Raw genomic sequence first — 27,197 nt, forward strand, 5'->3', positions numbered from 1 at the left:
TGTGCACCCCTGTGTGTGTGTGTGTGTGTGTGTGTTAAACAGTGTACTGCAGGTATGTGGGAGTGTTAAACGGTATGTTGCAGGTGTGTGTATACGTGTGCTTATGAGTTAAACGTTCTGCTGCAGGTGTGTGCGTGTGTGTTAAACGGTCTACTGCAGGTGTGTTTGTGTGCGTGTTAATCCCAGCAGTATCTCTGTCCCTTCCAGGCTGATGAGCAGAGGCTGACAGTGGAGTGTCGGGCTCATTGACTCTCGCTCCAGGACTCAGTGCTTTAATAGCCTCTGATGGCATGACACCAGATTCCAGCCTCTGACCTCCCACAGGCAGCAGCACTCTCCACTGCAGTCATGCTCGCGTATCACACGCACACAGAGCTGTGGAGTCAGACCACACTCAGACACAGCAAACAGCAGGGATCGGGTGGCTGTTTGGGGAGAAATGCGAAGGTAGGGGACCAGTGCATGCATGTGTAAAGGTGGTTCTAAGAAGGACTATAACACTGAGCTGACCATAAGCATCTTGGCAAAATTCGCCATTCAAATATAGATTCAGAAATATAATTCAGCTATTTAATTCAGTCATAAAAGGTACATTGAGTAATAATGAATCTAATGTCAGATTCAAATGTTCAAAATTAGGCCAAAGTTTAACAGACAAATTTGCGTTAAGGGCATGGATAAAAAACCTGCAAGTCTACAAGACAGAACTGGATCTTAATATGAGAATTCAGAAAAGAGTCACGTCTCTTGTGGTCTTATGTTTTAATTAGTGATATAATCAATCAGGCAGACCTCACATGCAACCTCAAAATTGTAATTAAACAAATTTAATGAAAACTTAATAAACTATGATGATGTAATATTGGAAAAATGAATTAGACCTTCCCTTTACCTCCAACAAACTCAAATGTTAGCAGACCTTGAACAGGTCCACAAAATGGCAAGTTACCAAACCATTAAATAAATTAAAATAAGGCTTGCGATGCAGTCTAGAAATGGAGCTGAGAACACAAAGGCACCGAAAGAACCAGAAGAACATTAAAAAAAAAATCATTAATTACTTGTTTTCCAGTAAAATATATCTAAGCATCCTTTTCTTTCTTGTTTTAGCATAAATCAAACACATTTTTGTAAGGATAATGCTTAAAGTAATAACAAAACAATTTGCCACTGCGGTAGGAGATTCATATATATTAAAAATATATTCTCTGAAAACAAGTTTGTAATATACTAATTTACTTCTTAAATAAATTAATTTGATTTGTTTTATTTATGTTTGGGCAGCTTTATTGGAAAACAAGTAAAAAATTATTGTACTGAAAACTCCTATTAATCTAAGAATCTTCTCACAATATAAAATATTTTCCATGTGAGGAGGATTGTTCAATGAGCAGAAATAAACGTGGACATCTGATAGAATATAATGTTTATCCCCTCCTTTATGCACAATGTTTTATGAATGTAATTAGAACTATTCCATCCTCCTTTTCCTTTTTTTTTTATTTTTTCAGTATGGTCTGATTTGCTTCGACACTTGCGTTTTGATACTCCTGCCAATACTGCTTCTCTAAATTGGAAGGTAAGGGAGTAATAGAGGATACATGGGAGAGAAGGGTGAAAAGTGAGGGAGCAGGAAGAATATAATACATTCATTAGAGAGGCATTCAAACCTCCAGAGGTGTTCTAGTGAACAGTGTGCTATTTTGCACTATGACGTCAACACTAAACAAATTTCAGCTCACTGTGAAATTATTGAGCCAAACACGGTTCTCTCACACATGCATTAGACTACAGAGAAACAGTGTGCTACTCTCAGGAAAAACTCATGTTCCGTTAATTTGATCAATAATCCAAACCACATGATTTTTCAGACAATAAAAGCTGGTGAAGACAAACTTGTAGGGAATTTGTGGTAAATTTGAAGCATTCAGGTAGCGTTAGCAGTGAACCTGCAGCAAACCTTTGGCAAGAATGGGCAGTGTGCCACTTCTGCCAAAGAGTTTTCGATAAAAGCTCATTTACATGTGAATATGTGTGAGAGTTTTCATCAAATGTTTACCACAGGGGTTTGGCAGAACGCTATAATTTTGTGGGTGCAAGGTTGCACAAATTATACTCTTGAGATTTTCAAGAACAATGGAGAGACTTAAAATACAAAGTACAGAACCAGCAGAGCATTCATTAGCATGATTTCAGCTTCTGCTCTTTATGGACTTAAAAGAATAGTTAATTTAATAATTAAATCATTTACTCAGGTCGTTCCAAACCCATATGACTAGTTCGGTTCATTTGGTCCGGACCAAGAGCGGAAAATGATACTTTGTAGCATTTTTCAGCCGTTTTGGTTCCTTTTCACACCACACTGATTGCTCTGGTCAGAATCAGTTGATGAAACGAACCAAAATGCAGTCACGTGACAACTTCCATATCACTCGTTGGCCAGATGTGTCTTGAACGTATTTACTTAACTGCAATTCGATTGGTCAGCATTAACGTGCGGGAAAATTCCAACAGAACTCCCAGAAGTAAACAAAGAGTAGGAAAATCCGGCAGACAACACGCCGCTATTTTACTATGGAGAGACGACTGCGTGGGCTGATTGTATCCCTGGTTATAGTTTATTATATAATTTGTCTACACCACTTTAGGCAAACAATAACATTTGTTTGAAGAATGAAGCGAGGATGCGGCTTGAAAATAATGTTTTAATGCACTGCACATGGCGAAGGTGCATCGCAAGTCACATCAGGAGGAGGTGTGCATTAATGTTGCTAAACAGTGACATAATGCAATGCGCAGCTGACTACGGCAGCTAGTTTAATCCAAAAATGCAAAAATCTTTGACAGTTGGGTCTGTTCGAGGTTGGATCACGTTCTCACCACAAACGAACTTCTCCAGAGTTCATTTGAAAGCGGACCGAGACCACCTCTTCGAGTAGGTATTGGTACGCTTGTTTGGTCCGCTTTTGGTGCGCACCTGTGCGATTGCTGCATTCACACCTGCCCAAACGAACCGCACCAAGGGGGACAACGAACTCTAGTGCGATTCAACCAAACTAAATGAGTCCGGTGTGAAAGCACCCTCAATGTCTTTAAAATAAGCATGTAGGGTTTGGGTTGTTTTGGACCCCACTGATTTTCATTGTATGGTCACAAACAGTGCTTCAGAATATACATTTATTTCAGTGTACAAAGAAATTCATGCCGGTTTGGAACGGCATGAGAGTGAATACACAACCTCTCTGTGTGTGTTCTGGTCTGAGGAAGAAGTTTTCTCTGACGTCCTAAGATGAACGAATATAGACTTGAGATATTGCCTTCAGTCTCCTCATATTAACTGAAGTGGCGTCCACACATGCATCTGCCTAGGCCTTCCCTCCCCTCCGTCCAGACCCGCATATCAGCTCTTTAAATCACACAGATGTGACAGCTGCAGGTGTCCTGATTAAAACATCACTTTCATCTGTCCAGCCTGTTTATTTCAAGCAAGTGCAGATGCTTCTACTTCTGCGGGATGAGAAGGCAGAGCTTTCTGGGATAATTATAACTTTCACGTGCAGTCAGATTGTATAAACCGTTTGCGTTCATAAACTGTTTTCAAATCCAAATTTCTTGTAAAAAAGCATGTTTCAAAGGTAGATGTGACATTCGGGTGAAAATCTGAAGGCATGATGTAACACACACGCAACACTTTGCCTTCTCACTCTACATTTGTTTGATTAGCGTCCTCTCTCTGATTTTCTCTAAGTATTTTCTTCATTCTGTGCATTTGCTGTTATTGACTTGTTGACAATTGAGAATGATGGGATCATTCATTTTATAGTTCATGCCATTTTGTCCCCCCATTGTCTTCTGTAGCTAACAACTGGTTGGGTAGAATTCAAGAGAATTTGCTTATTTTTACTAGTCATTTGTAATGTTGTTATAAATGTGTTAGCTAGTATTAACTTTTTAACTACCGGTAACCTCACCTGATGGCTTTATATGTTTCTAGCTGATTCAAGCTGGTCAGTTATGGTTATTAGTTGGTCCAAGCTGGATTACAAACTGGTGTATCAGAAGTCGACTTGGTAGACCATGTTGGACTAGCAACAAACCAGCTTGCATGTTACAAAAACCAGCCTAAGAAGAGAGTATGACCTTGTATGTTTTTCCAGCAGCTATGTTGAGGTTTGGTTTAGATTGGATAAAAATGCATTGTGCATTTATGTTATTTTAATTATGCTCTTTATATTTTGCACTCAAGCTATTTGGTGTTCACTTATGTATGAAGGCCTATGTGAATGTGTGAGGTGTCAGTGGCAGAAAATCTTCTCTATTGTAACAACTTGACTGACACCGAACAGGTGCACCAGCAGGAGGAGGTGTCAGATTTGATTGGCACTGCACTTGTGTGGCAGATTCTTCAACAATGGGCACTTTTGGCTGTGTGAACTCTTGAAAAAAGAAACCACACTTTTTACAATATCTCTATGCGAAAATTCGGATCTGGTTCAATGTTTTGCGTTGTTCACATCCGTAGAAAGCATTTTAAATAGTGTTTTGACAATTCAGAGCCACCGAATCACGAATACGAAAAAACGCATATGAATATTTCAAACTCAGTGTGCAAGGACCTTAAGACTAAACATACATGCATTAGAGGAAAATTGTCTCTTTTTTTTAACCAGATAATTTTATTTCCATCACATCTCAAAATATGTATCATATTTAATAGCAGTCTGTACTTTTTTATTTATTTATTTTTATATTTGGCACGTATTTTTATCTTGCTAGATCAAATTTCATAATGCACATAAATTTTAAAAACATTTTCACACTTTTAGCTAATTTGACAGTCACATCTGGACTGGAAATAACAAAATATATTTTTCACAAGTGATTATTTACTCACCAACAATGCATTCGAAGGCTTTCATAGTTTGGTCGGTATGATTTTTTTTTTTAGAAGGGATAGTTTACCCAAAAATTTAAATTCTGTCATCATTTACTCAGCCTCAAGTTGTTTTAAACCTGTATGAATTGATCTCTTCTGCTGGACATAAAAGAAGATATTTTGAAGAATGTTGGTAATCAAACAGTTGATGGACCCCATTGACTTCCATAGTGTGGAAAAAAAAGGGATTTAATGGGGCAAATCAACTGAAGAAAGATATTCATGCAGGTTTGGAATAACTTGAGGGTGAGTAAATTATGATGACAGAATTTTTGGGTGAACTATCCCTTTAATGTTTTTAAAATAAGTTTCTTATGCTTATCAAGGCTGCATTTATTTGATCAAAAATAACATACTGACAGTAATATTGTGAAATGTTATTGCAATTTTAAATCATTGTTTTCTATTTTAATGTATTATTGCAAAGCTGAATTTTCAGCATCATTACTCCAGTCTTCAGTGTCACATGATCCTTCAGAAATCATTTAAAATAGCTGATTTGGTGCTCAAACAACATTTCCTATTATCATCAATGTCTATGTTTATCCATCAGATTCACATGTACTGCAAAATATGCATATTTTTATGGATTTGACACTACATTATATATATTATTATACTACATTATAACCTGCAGTTTGCCTCCTTCCATTAGCAATTCCATTTCAAGTGGGACGATATATTAATAAATGAATGTTTATTACGATATATTACGAAAACGATATATTCATAAAAATGTTTTATATATATATGTAAAAACACAAGCTAATGGAAGGAGGCAAACTGCAGGCACGTTGTATGTGAGTATGCATTCATCACAGGGGCTTGTCTATAATGGATTGTTTTTTAGCCATAAAGCATTCTTCTCCTCTCAACGGGAACTATCCATTTATTTATTACTCTCCCCCTCAATCCATTTTCTTTCATTTATGAAAAGATAGTATTATATAACAATCTACCATTTTACCATTAAAAGCACACATAAAAGTGTACACACTCTTTTACTCGCACACACTTTAAAGCTTAATCAATCTTACTTTATGATTTATACATGCTCTTAAGAAACAAAGAAGGTCTTATTAAAGCATTAAACTGAATGAGATTATTAATTCTCAGAAACATCTGGATGTAATTTTAGAACTTGGCCCTCAATGGAACATGAGGAACGCTACATAAGAGAGTGACATTACCCTCACCATAAAAATATGTCACCCAAACAGAGTTTTTCATTAGAAAAACATAAAATTTAAATTCAAATATCTTTTAATCTGTTAGCAGGAGCAACGTTAAAGGTTGTGCATTAAAAATAAATGAACAGAAAATTGCATTTGTCCCTTAATGTTATTTTATGTACCGTATCCAAATATTTCAAGTGGGGCGATGAATGTGGAACTTTCTTGACAATAAATGGCAATAAACCCGGTTCAGCAGTCTGTAGTGTAACTTTGATGTAATATTACGGAGTGTAAATATAAAACCCTTAGGGCAGTGGTCCTCAAAGTGTGGAATACTGAGGCAGTGGTCCTCAAAGTGATTATTCAAATCTTTTGAGATTTCAATTCACACATACTGTTGATGTTTGACGTCCAAGAGCCAATGATATTTATTTATTCTCTTCCAACACCTTTTCCTTATATGGTGTTAAGTTAAATATATTCCTTTCATATTGCTCTTGTAACATTTTTGTTTTTGTTTTTATTCATTTATTTTGAGGCATTGAAGGAGCCATTTTGTAGTACCGGTATTATTTATTTATGTATTGCAACATGGACAGTATACAAAAATGACAAAGCAATGCAGGCCTATTTACAAAAAAGTTAAAAACATTTTTTAAATTATTTATTTTAAATTGTATTATTTATCAGGAAAAATATAAACTTAGTCACCATAAAATCTAATTTGACAATTCTTATTGTTTATGGAATATTGCAGTATTATTATAAATGTTTTATCTATGCACACAATTTTTTGTGCTATCATGTTATTTAATGAAAATTAGGGATTCTAATCATATTTTAAGCAATTCAAAACCATGGTGGTGAACTGCACATCTGACGTGTCTCAGCTGAAGGAAATAATCCATTATTTATCGGCTTTAAGATATCGGACAAAATTTTCTTATCGGGTCGATAACGATAACATTACAAATGAATATCGGTCGATAACGATAACATTACAAATGAATATCGGCCGATACCGATATGGTGGCCGAAATATCCCTAATCAAAATTACTTTCCCTCCATCTTGCAACAACATCTCTTCGTGTTTACTGAGATGTGTTTACTATTGCGAGGGCAGGACAACTTGGGCAAATTCCAATCGGAAGTGAGCATCATTATGGCCTACTCTCTCTGAAGTGCAGAGCCCTTGAATTGGCGACTTTGGAGAGACCACGTAATTTCCTCATTAGCTTCACATGGAATGTAACCAGTACAACACTGTGCAGCGAAATCAGGAATATCTAATTATTGGTGTTAATATGATACACATAAATGTAAAAAATGTTTTAATGAAGTTTTTGAAATATATTTTATATTTATATGTGTGTGTGTGTGTGGTTTCCTTATCTGCCATTCATTTTATAAGTTAAGCATTAAACACATTTCTTACCTATGAAACTTTTTAAAACTTAATATGAAATGCATGATGAAAATGTGTGTAATATATCACAACAACTTAAATTATTATTTTTATAAGTTAATTCAAATCCTCCCGATTCATTTTAAATTTCAATCTGGCAGGAGAGTTGGTCACCCTGGGTCACATGACCATAAATGATTAAAGTACTTCTTTGAAGTGACCATCGCATGTGTTCCCTTCACTAACGGACTTGTGGAAGGGCCCTTTTTTAAGGGATTAAGTTGTTCACTTTCGTTTGTAATGCGCCTCCTACAAATGGCGTCCCCTTCCCGAAGTGCCCTTCAAGGGTGCAGAAACGCTGTTTGGAATTAGCCCCGACACTCGCATGAGATCATCACAGCAATAGCAAACCACAACCATCCAATGATCCAATCAATTCCCGATGGACAAAATCAAGCCTCGCCATACATTTTTCTTCTCAGTTGTGTGTGTGTGTTTGTAAGTATCAGCCTAATTAATAAATGTCAATGATGTGTTTTTTCATTATTCAACATTTTTAAGATTTCAAATTCTGGGGGGCGACCACAAAAATATGTATACTTTTTAAAAAGGGGCAGCCGCATCACCATAAAAAAGTGAGAACCAGTGCCACAGGGGAACCCTAATTTTATTGCAGTGTCTATTAAATCCCCTCATCTCTCCTCTCTCCATGGCCCGGTAGAAGTTTGCGGGATCATCTCAGGCCATGCAGTTTAGAGCTGCTTCACTTAAACCAATACGCTTTGATAGGGATTTCAAAAGGGGGGAATCTAAATTCTCTCTTTCATCCTCTCTTCTAGTTTCCTCTCACTTTCCCTCCCTTGAGACAGTTTATAGTGTTGTGTGTGTGTGTGTGTCACTGTGTGTGTGTGTTGGTTTGTTGCATTTACCTCAGACGTATAAGAAAGCACATCAGTTAATTCCCTTATTGTTCACAAGAAAAACAACCCTGAATACATAAATAGATAAACAAACAATACAAATGAATAAATATAATTGCCCGAAGATAACATTAAATACCAGAGGAATCAGAAACTGATGCGTCTACAATCTTTGTAGCAAAAACACAATATGTCACACTTTAACTTCATATTTATTAGCATTTGACTAATTTATAACACATCAAATCCCTTGCACAGCAAACAAATCACAGAGGATTCAGAGCCCTGAGGCTAAATGAGGTCACATGAGGACAGAGTGATTCGGCGGATGTCTTCCAAGGAGAATAAAAGAATATTTAATCATTTTCAAAGCACAGGAAGCTCAATTGTGTTATGAGGTTTTGCATTATTTTGCTCGTTTTTAATACGCGACGTGAGAATAATTAGATGCGAACAGATGGAGGCCAGTTGACGTGTTCGGTAATTTAATTTCTGTATCGGTTTTCATTTTGTGATCCTCACAAATGGCTAAGAACAGATTGATCCGTGTCTGCATTTTTCATCTCGCTCAAGACATTATTAACATCTGATTAGAAGTATGGCATTCTGCATCCTCCTTTCACTCTCCTTCCAGCACTTTCCTCTCTTGTAAGAGACCACATCAATGTCCCTCAAATTTTTTTCTATTTTTTTCTCTATTGGGCGGACATTTTGAACACCTGAGCAAAAAAAATGTTTTATACCAGACCTGTACAACGCACGTTCACACAAAAAGTGTTTACATCATGCAGTTGTAACTTTTAACTTAAATGTGCTATTTCTATTTGATCTGACCCTTGATGTGACTTATATGATATTAAATCATATTTTTGAAAACAAGCAGTTAATTCAGAAGTCACTAAATTAAGCATATTTACCAAGAACTTCTATAAAAAAACGAAAAAATCTCAGACAGAACAGTTCAATACTTTTTGTTTTGTTAACGTGCTGTGTCCATCATCCGTTATAATCACCACTTAATCAAGCCACTCTTCTTTAAAACATGATGACATGATAATTTACATGTCTTTGCGTTTTGGATTGCCTCTGGTATTGAGCTATTTGGTCCGAAAACATTAAAGTATAGCGACTGATTCGGCTCACTATCACTCACAGATTTTTCTTTCTATGAAACCTGTTAATAACCGCACTCATCGGTTCTAACTTTATAGCGACACTAACTCTATAGCGACACTTAACTCTATAGCGGCTGACCAGAGCACTGCAATTATTTCTCATTCGAATACAATCAAATGGATTTCCTCACACAATTTTCGTCTGTCTTCTGCGGCGTTTTATTATTTCTGCGCGGTTGAGACATCAGAAGTACGGCCGCGCACGCGCACAGCTTAGAGGGAACAGTGGCTTCTTTATTTCTCCCTTCCTATCATGCATTATGTATTTCATTATCGTGACAAACAACTTTCAGCCACTGGAGTACAGCCAAACATAATCGACACACAGACATTAAATGACTCTCATGAGCCTTCCTGTATCGATCTGCATACTGACCAAGAGCAAGAGCAGGACCGGAGACACTGCAAACATAAAACCCCAACACTTCTAGACGTGCTTCAGTGACAGGGCTCACCTCGGAAGAATACTGTCCAGGGTCTGGCTGACAGCAGAACGGTGACCCGTCCGTTTATCATATGATTTATTAATTAATGTAAATGTCAAGTTTGCAATTACTTCACAATTCATCTGGAGGAGCTCAAAGGAATATTATACAAATATCTGACAATTAGATGGAAATGTGGATTTTGTGAGGATGAGCAGAAGCAGGGGCATTTGTTTAAGGGATATATGACATGGATACACGACACTTTCACAAAGATTTTTTGTGGGGTGAACACAGTCAACTGTAAAAACCAATAGCTTTAACCGTTCATTTCTAAATAAAGACTTGTATGACATTTGGAAAAGGAGTTTAGGTTGAAATTGTGTTCATGACTCACCAGAACAATGAATCTTCTGGAAGCAATCGATTTTGCTTTTCACACTGTTCGGTCTCTGTTTGTCCATTGTCGTTCCTGTTGTTGGTATATTGTTTTCTCAGCATCTCATTGAGAAGCCAATGCATCAAAACCTTTGGTCTTCAGCTGTACAGTACCCACCTTCCATTTGACGTTTTTTTTTTATTGGTTTATTTTTTGTTGCATTTATGGCAATTTATTTACAAAATACAATAGGGGACAACAGTCAGTAGGAAATACCCATTTACATTTCCAAACATTCCTTTTGCCATTAATTGTAATAATCCAGTGAGATTGTTTTTATGCAGAAGGAGTCTGACAACAGCCATTGCTCCAGACAGAGATCTGATCTCACCATCATCAAGAAACAGGAAAAACCGAGACTGACTAAAGGCAACGTCCAACCAACGAAACCAACCTGCAAAAGTACCTGAAAAACTATGTGCAGTTGTACTGAGGACAAAGGCTGTTTTCAACGCAAAAAGTGGTCACACGAAATATTGATTTTATTTAGTTAGTTAGTTAAATAGAAGTTAATTGATAAATAAAATCTTTTTATGGCATTATTTTGGAAAGCATCCCTACTTTACAGCATAAAGTGCCTAAAGCTTTTCACAGTACTGTAGTTTGCAGGAAGGTTTCTTCAAGCATTTTGGAGATGTTGCTACAGTTCTTCTGGATTCAGTTCGTCTCAGTTTTTAATGTTTCTTCATGTAATCACAGACGGACTTGATGATGGTGAGATCAGATCTCCGTGTGGATCATACCAGCTGTTGTCAGACTCCTTGTGCATAAAAAAAAATCTCACTGGATTATAACATTTAATGGTTTAATTAATGAATGTCCTGTTATTTTATATTTAATAACCCCCCCCCCCCCTCCCCCCACAATATTACAGTTCTAACATAGTTGCATTCACAATAAATATACTGTTTTCAGCAGCCATTACTCCATTATTCAGTGTAACTCTAATATGCTTATTTGGGGTTCAAGAAACACCTGTATGTATCCATATGTGTGTGTATGTGTATGTATGTGAGTGTGATTGGCTGGGCTTTCTATTATAGTGCTCAAGACAAGTGGAAAGGACATTTATATGCCCTGCAAGCAGTTACGTTTTTCCACTGAAATTTGAGGATATCACCAAACTATTAAGCCTAAAATTGTTTGACGGCAAAATCATTAAGATTATTCCTTTTGTACTTATGCAAAAAAGCTATTTTGCCATTATGCACAAGCCAAATTGCTATTATGTAAATAACCGTGTGGAGATGGTGATTGGAATATTTCTGCTCATTTAGCTGATTCAGGAATTCCATCAGAGGAAATTAATGACTGAGATCCTGAGTGTATACTGGCAGAGAGACTGAGAGAACGTGAGGGAGAGAGGAGAGGTATAATCAGCCTTTACAAACTTTTATTGGGACTTCAGGCCAAACAGCTCAGTGAGGCAAGATCAAATGAATGAGAGAGAAAGAAATGAATACACAATAAAGAGGTAGCAGTGAAAAGTGTGATGGAGATACAAAATCACCTGACTCAACACAGTTCTATAAATAAAATGAACCCCTCGGGTAAAACATTAGACAGGAACCTGCATGTGTGAGTACAAAAATGCTTTCAGATGCATAAAACAATAAAGCTTCAAAGGTACATTTGTTATTCTGCGGTTACTAGGTCTTTTGGAAGTGCAGTTCAGGGTTCAACAGTATGCTAAGAGTAAACTATCACAGATCTGTTCAAAGTGAAGATTTATATTCACTTCATAATCCAGGGCTGTTGAAAGTAGATTTGCAATTCAATAGCGTTAACAGCCTGCCACTTTCAGCTATATTTTTCTATAAGAAATAGACAAACAGCTTCTTGCATCTGAAATGAGAGCCTAATATTAATGCATTTATTATAAAAATTTTGGCTCTGAATTTAGGCGCATGCATGCTGGGCACAGGCGTACCATTTATCTCAGCTGGACTCTGAAAGGAAAGGAAACAATCTAACCTAAAAACAACATTAGAGACCCTGATGGCTGCTTTCAGCTGCTGCAAAAGTTGTGAATGATGGGTTGATATTTTCTCAGCCTGTAGAAATCCATTTTCTGTCATCTTTTCCCACCTTTGAAGTGTGAGATTCAGATGCAGTTGTCCCAAAAAGAGTTTGACCACTTCAGTCACACTTAAAATGTGTGAATGTCACTGCATTTAATAACTGGTAAAAAAAACCCCAAAGAAAGTGGCATTTATTTGAAAGAAAGACGCCTTTCAAACAAAACATTTAAACAATGTGGATTTTAAAGGATCCAACATCAGATATAATGTTCAAAGTTGAGATAAACTATTTGGATTGTAACGCCGGTGCGGCTGAAGCAGAGAAGAGGCAGGATCCAAATGCAGCACACGCTTTATTTAACAGACTAACTTATACACTAGAAACAGGACAACGATACTCGGGAACAGGAACAACCAACATCAACGTTTACCATTAAACAAGAACTCACAAGGACAGGGCAGAAACACAGGTCTTAAATAATCAGAGACAAACGAGCTAAACAGGATAACAAGGGGGCGTGGGAAATGAGAGACACCTGGGATAACTAATAGACAAGACAGGGAACCACAAAACATGACATGGATACTTCCTGGTTTTCAGATTTTGAAGCATTAGCAGCATACACATTTTTTATTTGTGTAAACTGAATTTCATGAAGAACTTGCTTCTTGACTGTCAAAGGTGCTCTAAGCGATCTCGCGCGTTTTTTAGGCCAAAACATTTTTTTTCACATACCGCAAACATCTCCTCACTATCCGCTAGCTGCCTGTCCCCTGAACACACTGTAAAAAAACGCGGTCTCTGCAGAGAGCCCAAGCTCCACAAACAGCAGCAAAAACAAACTGAGCAATAAACAGAGCGACCCGCACCACGAAACATAACAAACTGTTCCAGCCAATAACCGACAAGAATGATGTGGGGTGGGGTTTGGGGGGTTATTGCGTGGATGAGGAGGGAGGGTCTAGCTAGCCTCCGTTTTGTTTGATAATAATTCAAACATCAACAAGAGGTTACGCCAACCGAGATTGCTTAGAGCACCTTTAATAAGGGAGATTATTTCTGTGGATTTTTCACCAACTGTCTTATATATTCAGACATACTTATTTGACACTGCTTTTGGCATACTAGTACAGAATATTCAGACATGGTATATGAGAAGCATGTCCTGGCATCAAGTGTTTGCTGGTGCCATTGATATTATATTATGTTATGTATAATAGATTAAAATAAATGGATAAATTAATTACATTTACATGCTTACATTTTTGTGGAAATCATGATGCTTTTTTCAGGATTCTTTGATGAATAGAAAGTTCACAAGAACAGCATTTATTTGAATCTTCTGTAACATTATAAATGTCTTTACTGCGACTTTATTACGACTTTATGCGACAAAGTGTCCTACTGACCCAAAACGTTTGAATGGTTGTGTACATGTGGGTTAAATATAATATATATATATATTACAGTATTACCGCAATATTACCGGTATATTAAATGTAATAGTTTTTAAAAATAGTTTTCATTGTATAAGGTTACATTTTAGAATTTTTTATTCTTAAAGCATTCTACTTTTTTTCTACAGTTTCAGAGGATCTCTTTGATTTCTGAGAAAATGAACACACTGCTCTATGCAAAAGTTTTGATGTACTTGAAAGTAGTAATAATAGTTACTAGTTACTATAAGGCCTTTCATAACATGCAGTCTGTTATGCTGTAGCAAATAAGAGTCACAACCTATGATAATCTTAATATAGCGTGAATAAGATCTACATATCTTGTCACATATTTGAATTCTTTATTTCAATGCATTTACCTTATTTAGTAACAGAAGCAGATTAAATGTCCTTTTAGAGTCTACTCACGTGTGTTTAGTGTCTTACAGCACATGCAGTCTGCAATCATACATTTTTAAAAAAGTTTAGGAGGCAATGTGCTGTCTTGGCCATATGGTACAAGCGCGTGTGTGCACTGTATTTTTAAAAACTGCAGCCAAACCCTATTAAAACAATATACAGGATCTATACAGGATGTATTTATTCTGTGCCAGCGGAGAGGAAAGGTCAGGTTTATTTGTGTCTTGTTCAATATTTTACTTCATGCTTATATGAGTCATTGTTTATGTGTGTGTGTATATATATATATATATATATATATATATATATATATATATATATATATATATATATATATATATATATATATATATATATATATATATATGCTATGGGTTTATGGTCACTGTAATTTGTCCAAGTAAGGCATGTTCAACATATTTTACCTTATCCCTTATCCCCTTACACCTAACCATACCCATAACTTATCCCTAAAATCAGAGGGATAGGTAAATAAGGTGAATGACACTGATGTAGAAGCACCTAACACTGGTTATAAGCCTAAACTTGCCCCTCAAAATCTGAAATCACATTCACCATGGTGTACACACCATATATGTGTAATATATTTATTATATATCCTTGCATTTTAGCACATATCTCAGAGGCTGTGTGTTTTTGGCAAATATAATGTAGTTTTGGTTGCAGTGGGTATGTAAATACAATTAAACATTCATATTTGAGTGTTTATGTAGGTCAATGATTCATTATAAAGTTTCTTTAGAAAAACATTTCTCTCTCGCTTTAGAGTCACTGGGTGATCTGATTGCACATTTTCTTTCCTCACAGTTTTAAGCACAGTTTTGATGTCACGCATACATCAATCACACTGAGTGTAATTTTCATTTCACACTCATTAGAGCAGAGCAGGAGAAATGTCCAAACAGCAGCCTCACATTTACAGGGAGAGGGTCAAATACAACAAGAGAGCAAAGGAAAGCATGATTAAACCCTGCAAAAACCCTTGTGAAATTTGCTTTAAAAATAAATGGGTAACTGTGATTGCCAGAAATACAGCATAAAATATGGTGGTGACAATGTTTCAGGCATTATGACATTTTGGCATCAGTTAAAGAGAATAACATTTTAACTGGTTTGTTGATTAGGGGAGGAGGCGGAAACCGGCAAACTTTATGCTTAACTTTAATACCAAATAAACATTAACCACAAAACGAATGTAAAGTTGCAGCAACTCATGGACGACTGCTGCATAAACTAAAACAAAACACCAACATAAATGTCCCAAGCTTAGTCCTCTCTTGTCCTTCACTGTCGTCACTCCTCCTTTTATACTTCTGGAGCTCCTCCGTGGGACTCAAGACTAGGGTTGGGTGTCGTTTGAATTTTAACTAGGGGTGTAACGATACCCTCATGATTCGATACATATCACAATATTGAACTCACTATATGATATTATTGCGATACTGCAAGACAAATGGTAAATGGTAAAAAAATAAAAAAATAACTTGATTAAAATGCTAAATTTGGTATTAGGCTACATTGGGTGTGAAAATTAATAGGCTTGGTCTTGGTGCTAATATCCCAATGCAAGGGGCAATAGTAAAACCAGAATACAAATATTCATGATTCTGAAGCTGAAAACAGAACATGCTTGTAATCTGTCACTGGCTAGATATACGGTATTTAAAATAATCTAGGCGACTTTTTACTGGAAACATCAGACATTTGGCATTATCAGGAGGACCCACAAATATTCCCCCATTGCTTCATTATTATATTCAATATTATATATATTAGTTTAATGTAGTACTGACACTAAAACTATAAACTGAATTTTTTTCTTTTGGGTGAACTATCCACAATACATATTGTCACTATCCACGATACATACATAGAGTTGCATTTTTGTATTGCGATATATTGTGTCATGGTATGTTGTTATTACACCCCTAATTTTAACAATTTCGATATTTATCGATTCCTCATTTAGATTCCAATAAGTTAAAGAAACAAACAAACCTGTGTCCACAATCCGGGGGGGTAAGGGCAGACATGGCGAAAGAAAAGGATAAGGAGGGACAAAAATCTGGGTCTGTTTGCCACTGCCATCCGGTCCTCCACCAGCTGGGTAAACTCCTCTGCGATGGCAGATTGGTAGAGGCAGTTATGCTCTGGGCAATGCTCTGCTGGGAAATGTTCTCTTCATGCATGGAGGCCCCACCTCGCAACTTGCTTGCTGGACTGCTGTTAATGTCTCTGTGCCAGATACCACAGGACACATTCAGACGTCTTGTGGAGTCTCATGTCGTGTTTTGACACATCAGAGCTGTTTTGGCAGAATTAGGGGAACCTACACGATACTAGGAGAGTGGAAATACTTAGCATTTCTACAGCAATATTCAGAATAATTACATGTACTGCCCTCAATTATTTTTATTTTTTTTTCATTTTCAACTCCTAGTTATCCAATTAACAGGTTTTTAGTCTAGCACTTTTTGGCAACAGCAGCCCCTGGACTGCTTGAGAAGTGAGACGTGGCCTCGGAGAGATGAATAGAGAAAATTAGCAGGTTGTGAAGGTAGCAAAGGTAGCAAAGGTACTCTCTGTTGACTTCAGCTCTCATAAAAAGAGAAGCTTAGTTTATGATTTTTCTAAATCTTAGTGCATTTTACTTAGAAACTGCGAGAACATTTTATCCCCAGAAATTTTAAAGTGAGTTTGGGATAACTGAAACTGGTGTTTAGATCTTATTTTTCATGTGCTTTCTTTGAAAATAGCAAAAACCTCATCAATAATGTAGAAGAGTCTTGCCTCAGTGTTCAGTTCAGAACAGTTTTAACAGAGATAAAACAGCAGTTTGCCATTGTAAACAAAGTCTCTGCTTCTCTTTTCTTCACTTTCTTCTCTTCTTGCCCGAGTTTCCATGGTGAATTAATGAAGTGCTCGGTAATGGGGCTTAATTCTGGCTTACCGCTCAAGTTTAGTGTGGCCTGCTTTAGGCAGCGGTTTGTTTACAATATGCATGAAATGACATGCAATGAAGTCTAAATTAGATAATAAACATTCATAACCTTGAGCATGCCACACACTTAGACATGCATTAAGTGTAGAAATGTAGAAATGTATTGAATGTATCCTGTTCTCACAGAATATAGAACAGCAGAAGCGCCAGTGACAAGGTGCTATTAGCGTCAGGTGCACCTCATCTCACACTGCCTGCAAAACTCCTCTTGTGTGCGTCTTCTACTGTTATTTTATTTAGATGCATGCTGGGAGCCTGAGCAACAATCCAGATGAAATACTGTCATTCTTCCTCTCTCTGTCGGGGTTCTGTATGCATTAAGAGCGAAAGAGGGACGGGGAGAGAAGGAAGCATGTTTAAAGACAAACATGAAATTAAATTAGTATGCAAAATATGAGCGGGATCAGCAGGAGATGAGGCATCAAGAGGGAAAAGAGGGAGCAGAGAACGCTAAAGATGACTTCACGTCAAACATGCAGTCGCTGACATCATCACGTCAAGGTCACGTTTCCCTTTGAGATGTCCCGCCAGATGTGCCTCGGCATCTCGGATTATAAATCATTCCACGAGTGCGAGCCTGAAAGGTTGATCTCATAGCAGCATCTCACGTCCGTGTTAATGTGGAAGAAGAATGAAGAAAAGATTGACAGGTGTGGCTTGTCCATGAGTCATCGTTCGATGGGCCCAATATGGACATGAACTACTAAGAATGAAGGAGAGACTTGGGATGGAGGACAGATGATGGAAGTAAGCTGATGATGGAAGTAAGCTGAAGCTGTCCAGTGAGTATGTCATTTAGGTTAGAATTATTGATTATTTAAAAATTCATTAAAATTACATTTCATTTAAAATTATTTTAAAATATTAAAAATACGTTTGCCAATATTTAATTATACAAATACATGTTTTGTTGTGTTAAATTAAATATATATTTTAAATTAATTTGACTTAAAACGCTATGTACAATACAATTAAATTAATACATTTTCAATGTGTAATGGGTGTATTAAACATCTATTTTCTAATTTATTAATCAAATAACACTAATACAATGTATCAGTTTTCATAAAAAATATTAAGCAGCACAACTGTTTCAACATTGATGATAATAAGAAATGTTAGTTGCACAAAATCAGTATATTAGAATGATTTCTGAAGGATCATGTTACACTGAAAACTGAAGTAATAATTCATTTACAGGAATCAATTAAATATTAAAATATATTCAAATAGAAAAGTTATTTTATTTTGTAAAAATATTTCACAATATTACTCATTTGAATGTATTTCTGATTTTATGTACAGCCTTAAGCATAAGAGACATCTTTCAAAAACATTAAAAAAAAATCTTACTGACCCCAAACTTTTGAATGGTACTGTATATTCTTGAGTTAAGCCCACTCAAAAAAATCAATGTGAACTTTTTTTGTTGTTGCTTTTATGTAATTTTATTTAAATTTTATGTAATTTGTTTTGAGATGGCTGACCCCCCAAAAATAAGCTAAATGAATTAATACTGCTTAAAACTCTCACTGTCTGTCAGAGACTCAGAGCACTAGTTCATTTGGGTTTGACCTGCTGGTGTGCTTGTGTTTATCTGCAGGCCTGACCTCTTCCCAGACTGAGATGACTAATAGTCTCTTACATTAGACATTAAAAATGAGTCAAATAAACTCTCAAAGCCTTGCTAAGCTATTAGAAGAGCTCATTTTAATTCATTAGATGTCGCTTTGGCGGAAAATAAACGTTAATTAGCCCAATGATCATCCTCCTCTGTCTGTGGAGACTATATATATGCCTTTAAGGAAGAAAAATGACTGACTGAGTATGTATTTTAGTTTCATAATAACATATGGGCATAAATCTTCCCCTGCTGGTCTGTGCGTGAATCTGATCTCTGTCAGATTCTGTTACGGACCTGACAGTACAGGTGAACTGCCTCTGTGTGCTCTGGACACACTTCATTTCTGACAAGGAGGATTTTAAGGTTGGCTGCTACTACTTCTAAATGATGTGTTTGGCACGTCACAGGAACTCATCCACACTATTCTGCTGTAAATACACAAGACATTTGTCTTGTGTTGTTTGTTTGTGACTTTTGACCTTTTTTTTTTTTTTTTGCAGACCTATTTTTTGGGAAACAGTATTGCAGACCAAAATCACTGCACCACAAATACAAAAGAATGAGCTTGCCATTGATTTGTGTGCTTTCAAAGCATTCATTTAAGACTCCATCGTTTAAAGAAAAAAAACTCCAACAAATGTCTGAAGTACAGGCATATACTGTGCATTACTGCATTTAAGAGTTATAACAGTAAGTGCTTTCTGTTCTGGAGAACTTTCGGGTCAGTTTAATCATTTTTGTTGAGTCTCAAATCAGCTTTGAACAACCGGAGCATCTCAATTTCAAACAAACCATTTAGTTAATTTATATTCTTTAAAAAGTTGTGTGTTTGCATTCATTCTTTTTTTTGTCATTCTAGTAGTAGTAATTGAGAATTAGGGTTGATGGTAATATTGCTACTAGTTCCGATTTACACCTACAGTATGCATTTCAGAGACCAAGAACAAGGCACAAGTGGTGAGAGAGAGAGAGAAAGAGTGTTTCAGACAGATGTCCAAAGAATGAAAAAAGAATCTGCCATCGTTTCTAAAAAGTTCACCTTCATGATAATTAATGTTTTTTTTTTGCAGCCTTCTTGCTTGAGACTTTGGGATGCGCAAGGCAGCGCTCATTTGCTGGAATAAATAAATTCTTGACAGATCATTTGGCAAAATGGCCCTGGTACCTGGAAGAGGTCGTTCATCCATGTTTGATCTATTCAAATGCCAGTTCTATTTACTCTCTCCAGGAAATCTTGAGAGCTTGAAATGACAGTCTCTCTTCATCTAAATCACGACTTCGAGCTGTCGTCTGAAGAAGAGACGGAGAGGAACTGTGCATTCTCTCTCAAACAGCTGCTCGAGTGCTGAATGGTCATTGACTGGAGCACATGTGACAACAATCTCCTCTCTGCTCCTGCCTCGTGCGTGGATGAACCGCTGTGCTGGTACGGTTGTACACTAACAAGAGCTGACAGGCTTCCTGTTAAACAGATTCCATAGAACTTGAGTGTTTGGAACTACTTAATCTTGGTTGTCTGTTGCTTAACCCCATTTTAATTACTAATATGCCATTTGGCAGTTGCTTTTATCCAGTTCGACTTGAAGTATTCCTACACTTACTGTTCATTCCCAGTCTAACTAAAATCAAATAATGGCCTTATCTGTGAATTAGCATCTCAGTTAAGTGTACGGTAGGGTTTGGGTTGAAGCGTGACAAACTTTTTTCTCTACTATTTTTACCTATCTGAAACCATTGTGGGACAAACAAATATGGCGTTATATTACAGATGGCATGATGAGATGTAAAAATAATAGGCTTAATTGAACAAATGTCGTCAAGCACATAATTCACATAATCAGTGGCCCAGACAATAAATTCATTGGGGTGAGTTTTCTATGGCCACATTGTTGCATAAGGTTATATTAAGCAATGTTAATGTTTGTGTTGTTGTGTTCCTTTGTAATTTGCAGTGATTTCCGCTGTTTTGATTTCCTGTTCCCTCAAACCGCATGTGACGTCCTCACCCCAAATAAGACAAATGTTCAAATTTGGCCAACGTCTGACCTGAATTCAATTTCAACCAGTATTTTGTGACTGTTTAATGTGTTGTTTGAGATTCTTGTGTTTTGTGTAATGGTAATATGCACTGTAATGTTTTCATTCTCTCGTAATAGTAGTTCACTAATGAGGCTACAGCTGCAGGGAAGCTGAACATGTCTGCTTCCCTTTGATCGGCTTTAATTATGTACATGTCACGGCTCGTGAGATCTCTGACAAGTGGTCAGACAGCAGCTCACACACTTCATCTCCACCATATTCTCTGTTTCTTTTCATCTTCGCGGCTTGTTTTCTCACGTCCCGTTTGAATTCGAGGCGTTGATCTTACTCTTTATTTGTATTTATTTTATTTGACATGGACATTACAATTACATTGGACGAACCATATGCATTTGCTTGGGTGTTTTAGCACACATGCTAATTTAATATAAATTTGAAAGCCAGTCTTGTTGATTTCATGCTCTTATTGTCTTTTTGATTATCTCTGATTGTCAGGGTTTGATTATCTTAAGGCAAGACACCCCAATAGGGTAAAAAAACAAACAAACATACTTCCCCAGTTTAGTTACAGAATTGCAATTTATTTGTATTACAAGGTTTCTGAAATGTTTTGTTTAAATATGCAAATTAGGTGTTATCTAATTAAATAGGCAATAATTTGCATAATTTTCTAGAACAAAAAACTGAACATTGGATGAAGTCAGGTTTAAAATTCTTGATCCATTTTTTTGACATATTAGAGTTAAAGGTTTTTAGAGAGGAGATTTTGGATATCTCCCCCTGTGAAAACCTTCAGAATATAGATAGGAATAAAACTGAAAAGTTTGTATGTAAGTGCTAAAGTGGAGATTTCTGTTTCTGGAGGAAAAAAATGGCCTTTAAATATATGTACTGCAATTGAAATCTACAGATGCAAATAGATAAAGTGCTATAAAAGATACACTTAAAAGTGTATTTTGGATGTTTTTTTCACCAGTCCGGGAAAAAAACACTTTATGAAAAGCCAAAAAGCGCAAAATCTCAATTGACAGTTGCATGAAAAAAAACAAAAAAATGTTCCCCTAGTGTTTCGCCTTAATACATTTTTACACAATTTAGAACTGCAAAACTTTTTCCATTGTCTATTGTCAATAGTTTAGTGATGTATGAAGCACAGCTCATACAAAACATCAAGAAATTCCAATCGCGTGATTCCTAATGAAATGACTGGAGTTTGTTGGTGAAAATTCATAGAACAAGGGTAAATCTTAAGCTGTTCTTTCTCTCAGCAATTACAATTATCATAATCCTTTGGAACATTAAATTAGATCATACAAATCCTATTTTTGGTGTATTGTTGACTGGTCTCTGCTCTTTGCCCTCTCACAAAGTCCCTGCAGTGGCAGGAGTCTAGTATTGACCAAATAAGTTGTGACACACGCTGTTCTATCTTGTTAGGTTAATACCCAGAGTCTAGCTGGAGTGTGTAGCCAGTGGAGCCAAAACACAGATTAGTACACTAATCCAACCTTGAGGCTTGAAGATGGAGGGTCTCATTAACAATCAGCAGTGCTGAGTCAGATTCAGTACTCACCACATGCTTCAGCAAACACAGGGAAGCTCTTCATTGTCATTAGTTCAGATTACAACCACATATTCCTCTGCACAAGTATCAGGTGCCGATTCAATTAAGATGAGAGAGGGCTTTTCTATGTAGGGATGAACGGAATGTTAAAGGAATGTTCCCGGTTCAAACCAAGTTAAGCTAATCGACTGCATTTGTTGCATAATGTTTATTTCCACAGAAACTCAGGATTCAAAGAAAAAAACAAAACAGAATTAGAGTAAAGCATTGTGGAGGGTATAGCTGCAGCCTGGAGATCTCCAAAACAAGGTAGGAGCTCCATAATAGGGCGTGGCTTCCTCCTATTGACAGACAGACACATGACATGCATGTGTAAGTTTTCCCCCCAAACTATTTCAGTGCAAACTCCGCCCCACAGCTGATTCTAAAGATTTAATTGGTCATGTCAATCACTGTGCTGATACATAATGCTTCAACAAATTCTCACCCCTAAACCTTCCCTACACCCTAACCTTAACCAATGAAATTGACTGCATGTTGGGATTTGCGCTGAATAGTGTGCTAAAGAAAATATCAGTTTAGGAGTTAAGCAGTTAATAAGATCATACGAAATGAGATTTCCGAGCCGGGCCGTCTGTAACTCCCCAACCGGACCTCACCAGACAATGGGACCTTGCACCCAGTGTCACTGCCCTCTTGTACCCTGCGAATCTCGAGCCCCGGGACACCCCGTTGATTAGAACAAAGCAACAGACTAAAACGTTCCCACATGTAAAAATTACGTTTTATTTTAGATCAACTAGAAACAATGTTTCATTTACGAATTTTTATTTTGAAATGTAAGTCAATGACAATTGGCTGAAGCCAGAGCCAATGGAGCAAGTCTTTGTGCGTGGAGACCCTGCCCGCTTTTCGGAGGTTCTGCCCACTTGTGGAGTTCACGCCCCATTTGGGAGATCTCCGGTCTGCAGCCTACTGCAGTATACCGTATACCTACTTGGAAACATTTAGAAGTAAACACTGTCAGCATGTTACTTCATCTTTGTCTATATTGCATAATTTATATAATGTTTGTTTTTATTTATTTCTTAATCTTTTAAAATAAAACTTACATCTTCCATAATGTCTTATTATTGATGTTGAAAAAAGTTGTGCTGCTTAATATTTTTGCGTGGAAACCATGACGTATTTTTCATTTTTTAATTAAAAAAGTTCAACAGCATTTATTTGAAATAGAAATATTTTATTTGATGAATTGAATGCCTCCTTGCTGAATTAAAGGATTCATTTCTAAAAAGAAAAATCTTACTGACCCCAAACTTTTAAAAGTAGTGTATGCTTCACACGTAAAGTCTAAATTCTGTCTCTCTCTCTTTTTTGTTGTTGTTGTTGCAGTGAAACTACTGTTGTATCCAGATCTACAGCTCATCTAGATATTCATCACTGATGTAATTCCAATAGATGTTTCCAGTACATCAACAGAGGCCGTCACCCACCGGTGTCAGGTAAAGATGTAGCATGTCTTGTTTTTGTCATCAGATATTTCAAATATGTGCAGAAAACAAAAAGGAGACAAGCTGATGTCCTTCGCTGATTCAAGACAACGGTCTGACAGACTACCTGCTCAGCTCCATGCAAATAAGGAAGTTACGTCACCAGTATTACACTGTCATGACAATAAAGTTGAAATATATTGGATATATGGTTAGTAAGTGATTTTATTCACACTAGTTTCATGTTAACATGTATGGCTTGTATTTGCCCTGTTTACTTCCATTATTAAGTGCCTTATTAAAAAAGAGAGGGATGAATTGAAATGATTGTATTATGCCACAAATGCTGTCAATTTAGTTCCCATTCCTCTAATTCCATTCAACATACTTTTTTTTAAATATATGATAGATTCAGCACATTGAAGAATAATTCCTGTAGGTGTGAAATGTTCTACTCAAAGTACACATAATCATTCATTTTCTGTCATTTAGCGAATAGGTTATTTCAAATGACATATTTATTTTTATTAAAAGGAAAAGGAAACGAAACTGAAGAGAAAAACTAAATAATAATTTACCTGAAAATCCTGCCAATGACCTTATAATACATTCACTGCATACAAAAGTTACAATTTTGCTCAGTTTATTAAACAGATGAACTCATTTCTGATCAGTAGGGTTCTGAGAGAGCCTCGCGACAGCAGTTCGTCTGAGTCACCATAGGGGCGCTGTGGCGCTGTCCACGTCCGAGTGATCCAAGCTGACGACCTGATAGCCTTCACCAAACAATTAAGAGATATTTCTGTTAGTGTCGTCTCAAGAAATATCCTTTAATTGTAAGGTGAAGGTTATCATTCTTCAACCTATATAGAGGAAAATGTCAGAAACGTATGCTGGAAAATGTCTGCAAGAAACGTGACTCGAGAGTCGCATTTTCATGTTTTTTAGATGTTGGAGATAAAGAATTTGTTCAATGAGCTGCCAGACTCGTTCAAACGACTCACCTCATCGGTGCAATGTTTTTGTATACATGCGTATACGCCATAGCCTATAGATTTGACGTAAGTCAACCATTCACTATTCACAGTTATTTCAGCCTCGATCACCCGTTCCTTCGTTCCGTGGTTGCTACAGACCCCGTTTCTTTAATTTTTCAGTGCCAGCGAGGTCTACAGTACCGGACAAAACATCCACCATCCATCCCGAGGTCGCCTTTTTCTTCTCTACCACTTCTGGAGTCGCTGTTAGTGTGGCGAACTTCTGTGGAGGATTTTAAGCGTCCGCATCACCAACTTTTCTTTCCCTCCAGCAGCCCTAATTCAAAATTAGTGAGGGGTTGTGTCTGTCTCTCAATAGGAAAAATAGTTTAGAATGAAATATTTGAGAAAATTTTTCTTCCTGGTGGTCGGTTGAACTTCACGCGCTGAGGGCTGCGCTAGACCTCCCGCCGCCACTCCGCTTGTGCCGACTCTCTCCGGCGCGCGCAGATTTAATTTCTCCTTGGTTTTTACCGTATCCCGATCTTTCGATTCTTCGGTCACGTGGTGGAGCGAAACGCAAAGATCTGCGAGCTTTCAGAGAGAGAGAGAGAGAGAGAGGGGGGGAGAGAGGGGGGGACTCTCTCTGCGTTGCAGTTAGCAGTATCCAAACCACAGTGAGAGCTGGAGCGCGCAGACCCGTTGCTTTGCCTCTGACCGTGGTACCCCCGTCGTTTCCCTTGCTCTCCTACCCCTCCTCTTCTGCTTTCCTTCCCCTTGAGAGCTTCTTTCCCCCCCGCGAAATATCCTTTCTCACTCTCAATTTTAATAGATCTCAGAGAAAGATAGAAGTGACGCATCCTTGATCTCCTCCACAGTGGTCGTTCTCGCGCACGCTCTTTTTTCTCTGGAACTGGATTTTTGAAACGACGTGGACGCGTGGATGATACACCGGGGCGAGAACTGGAGATGGAGTTGCTCGTGATCAGCCTCTCCTTATGGATCCTGCAGTGCCGCTCAGCTCGCGCGGACTCCATTATTCACATCGGTAAGTACGCTCTTGGACAGAGGCGCCGATTCACAGATGACTTTCTTCTGTACATCGCTTTTTAAAGTCTAAAGCGTGCAGATTTGACTTGATAGAAGACACATTCACTCCCCTGAACAGTTTGTCATTTGAGAAATGGCTTTAACTTGCCAGGAAACATTAGCAAACAGGTCCACAAAGTGCATTTCAGGTGGCGGCGAACGCGTAGTGATTTTAGCTACACGAGACGAAATCAAATCGAGACGTCTATTCTCAGTCTTTTTCAGGGTTAACTCCAGTCCACCCCTCCCCACCCTTAAGCCTGAACTTTCTGTTGAACGTGACGGAAATTTTAATTCCGTTCAGTGAGGTATGAGCGCGCGAAGTCTCTTCTCGTGCATGTTTGTTCGGCGTTTCTTAACTGAACTTCAACTTGTGTTATTGTCTAACTATTGTAGATCGAATCATCTTTTTCTCTGACGCTTTTGTTTTATCAATCGTTTGTATTAGTAAGCTTAGCAGCCTAGATGCTGCAATTGGTCCTCTCCGGTAACTTACACTGGGAACGGAATTGGTTTGCTTGCTGACTTGAATAGATTGGCTCAAAACACCTGTAAATATGTGACTTTGAGAAATGTGGGTAAATAAAACTGATTAGGATAAATAAAACTGGTTCTTGCCGTATTCTGATTTTTTATTTATTTATTTGTTTTATCTGGTGCTTCTGATGCTCTTCTGTTGGTAGGGAAGCTCTCTTTTGTATGCAGTGGATGTTCTCCATCATCCGGTGTGCTTGGCTCTTCTCCTCACCACAAAGATCACTCAAAATTGGATTTGAAGCTTAGTTTTAAGGAATGGTAGATTTTAAGTCCCATATGTTGTTGCATAGACACTGTTTTAAGATAAACTAACTGAATTTTATTTATTGAACATAATTGACTGGAATTATCTCATGACACGACCCCGTTTTAGTTACCTGTTTATAATTCTTCTCAGGTTTGGTCTACACTATTTTACTGTTTATCCTTTGTATAGATTATAACTTTATCCTGACTATAGGTGGTTTTAGGTGGTGGACACATCTTAAGTGTGTATG

At 37.2% G+C, this 27,197-nt stretch overlaps 1 protein-coding gene across 10 annotated transcripts in view; it reads left to right on the plus strand.

The window, feature by feature from the left end:
• Window positions 1–27,197, plus strand: part of grid1a (glutamate receptor, ionotropic, delta 1a) — a 309,909-nt gene that overhangs the window by 9,486 nt on the left and 273,226 nt on the right. For 2 of the 10 annotated variants that reach the window (XM_079633396.1, XM_079633399.1), the window contains 2 exons: window positions 208–447; window positions 24,000–24,109. Coding sequence is in view for 4 of the 10 variants with exons in the window: in XM_079633390.1 (XP_079489516.1) it covers window positions 24,185–24,308 (124 nt within the window). In the remaining 6 variants the exon portion in view is untranslated. Of the gene's footprint in view, window positions 1–189; window positions 448–20,228; window positions 20,427–22,824; window positions 22,914–23,999; window positions 24,110–24,168; window positions 24,309–25,702; window positions 26,123–27,197 lie in introns of those variants that run through there. The other 8 variants (XM_079633397.1, XM_079633398.1, XM_079633400.1 and 5 more) reach the window with 8 other exon arrangements.

This window comes from Phoxinus phoxinus, assembly GCF_949152265.1.
Source record: "Phoxinus phoxinus genome assembly, chromosome: 13".
NCBI lineage: Eukaryota > Metazoa > Chordata > Actinopteri > Cypriniformes > Leuciscidae > Phoxinus > Phoxinus phoxinus.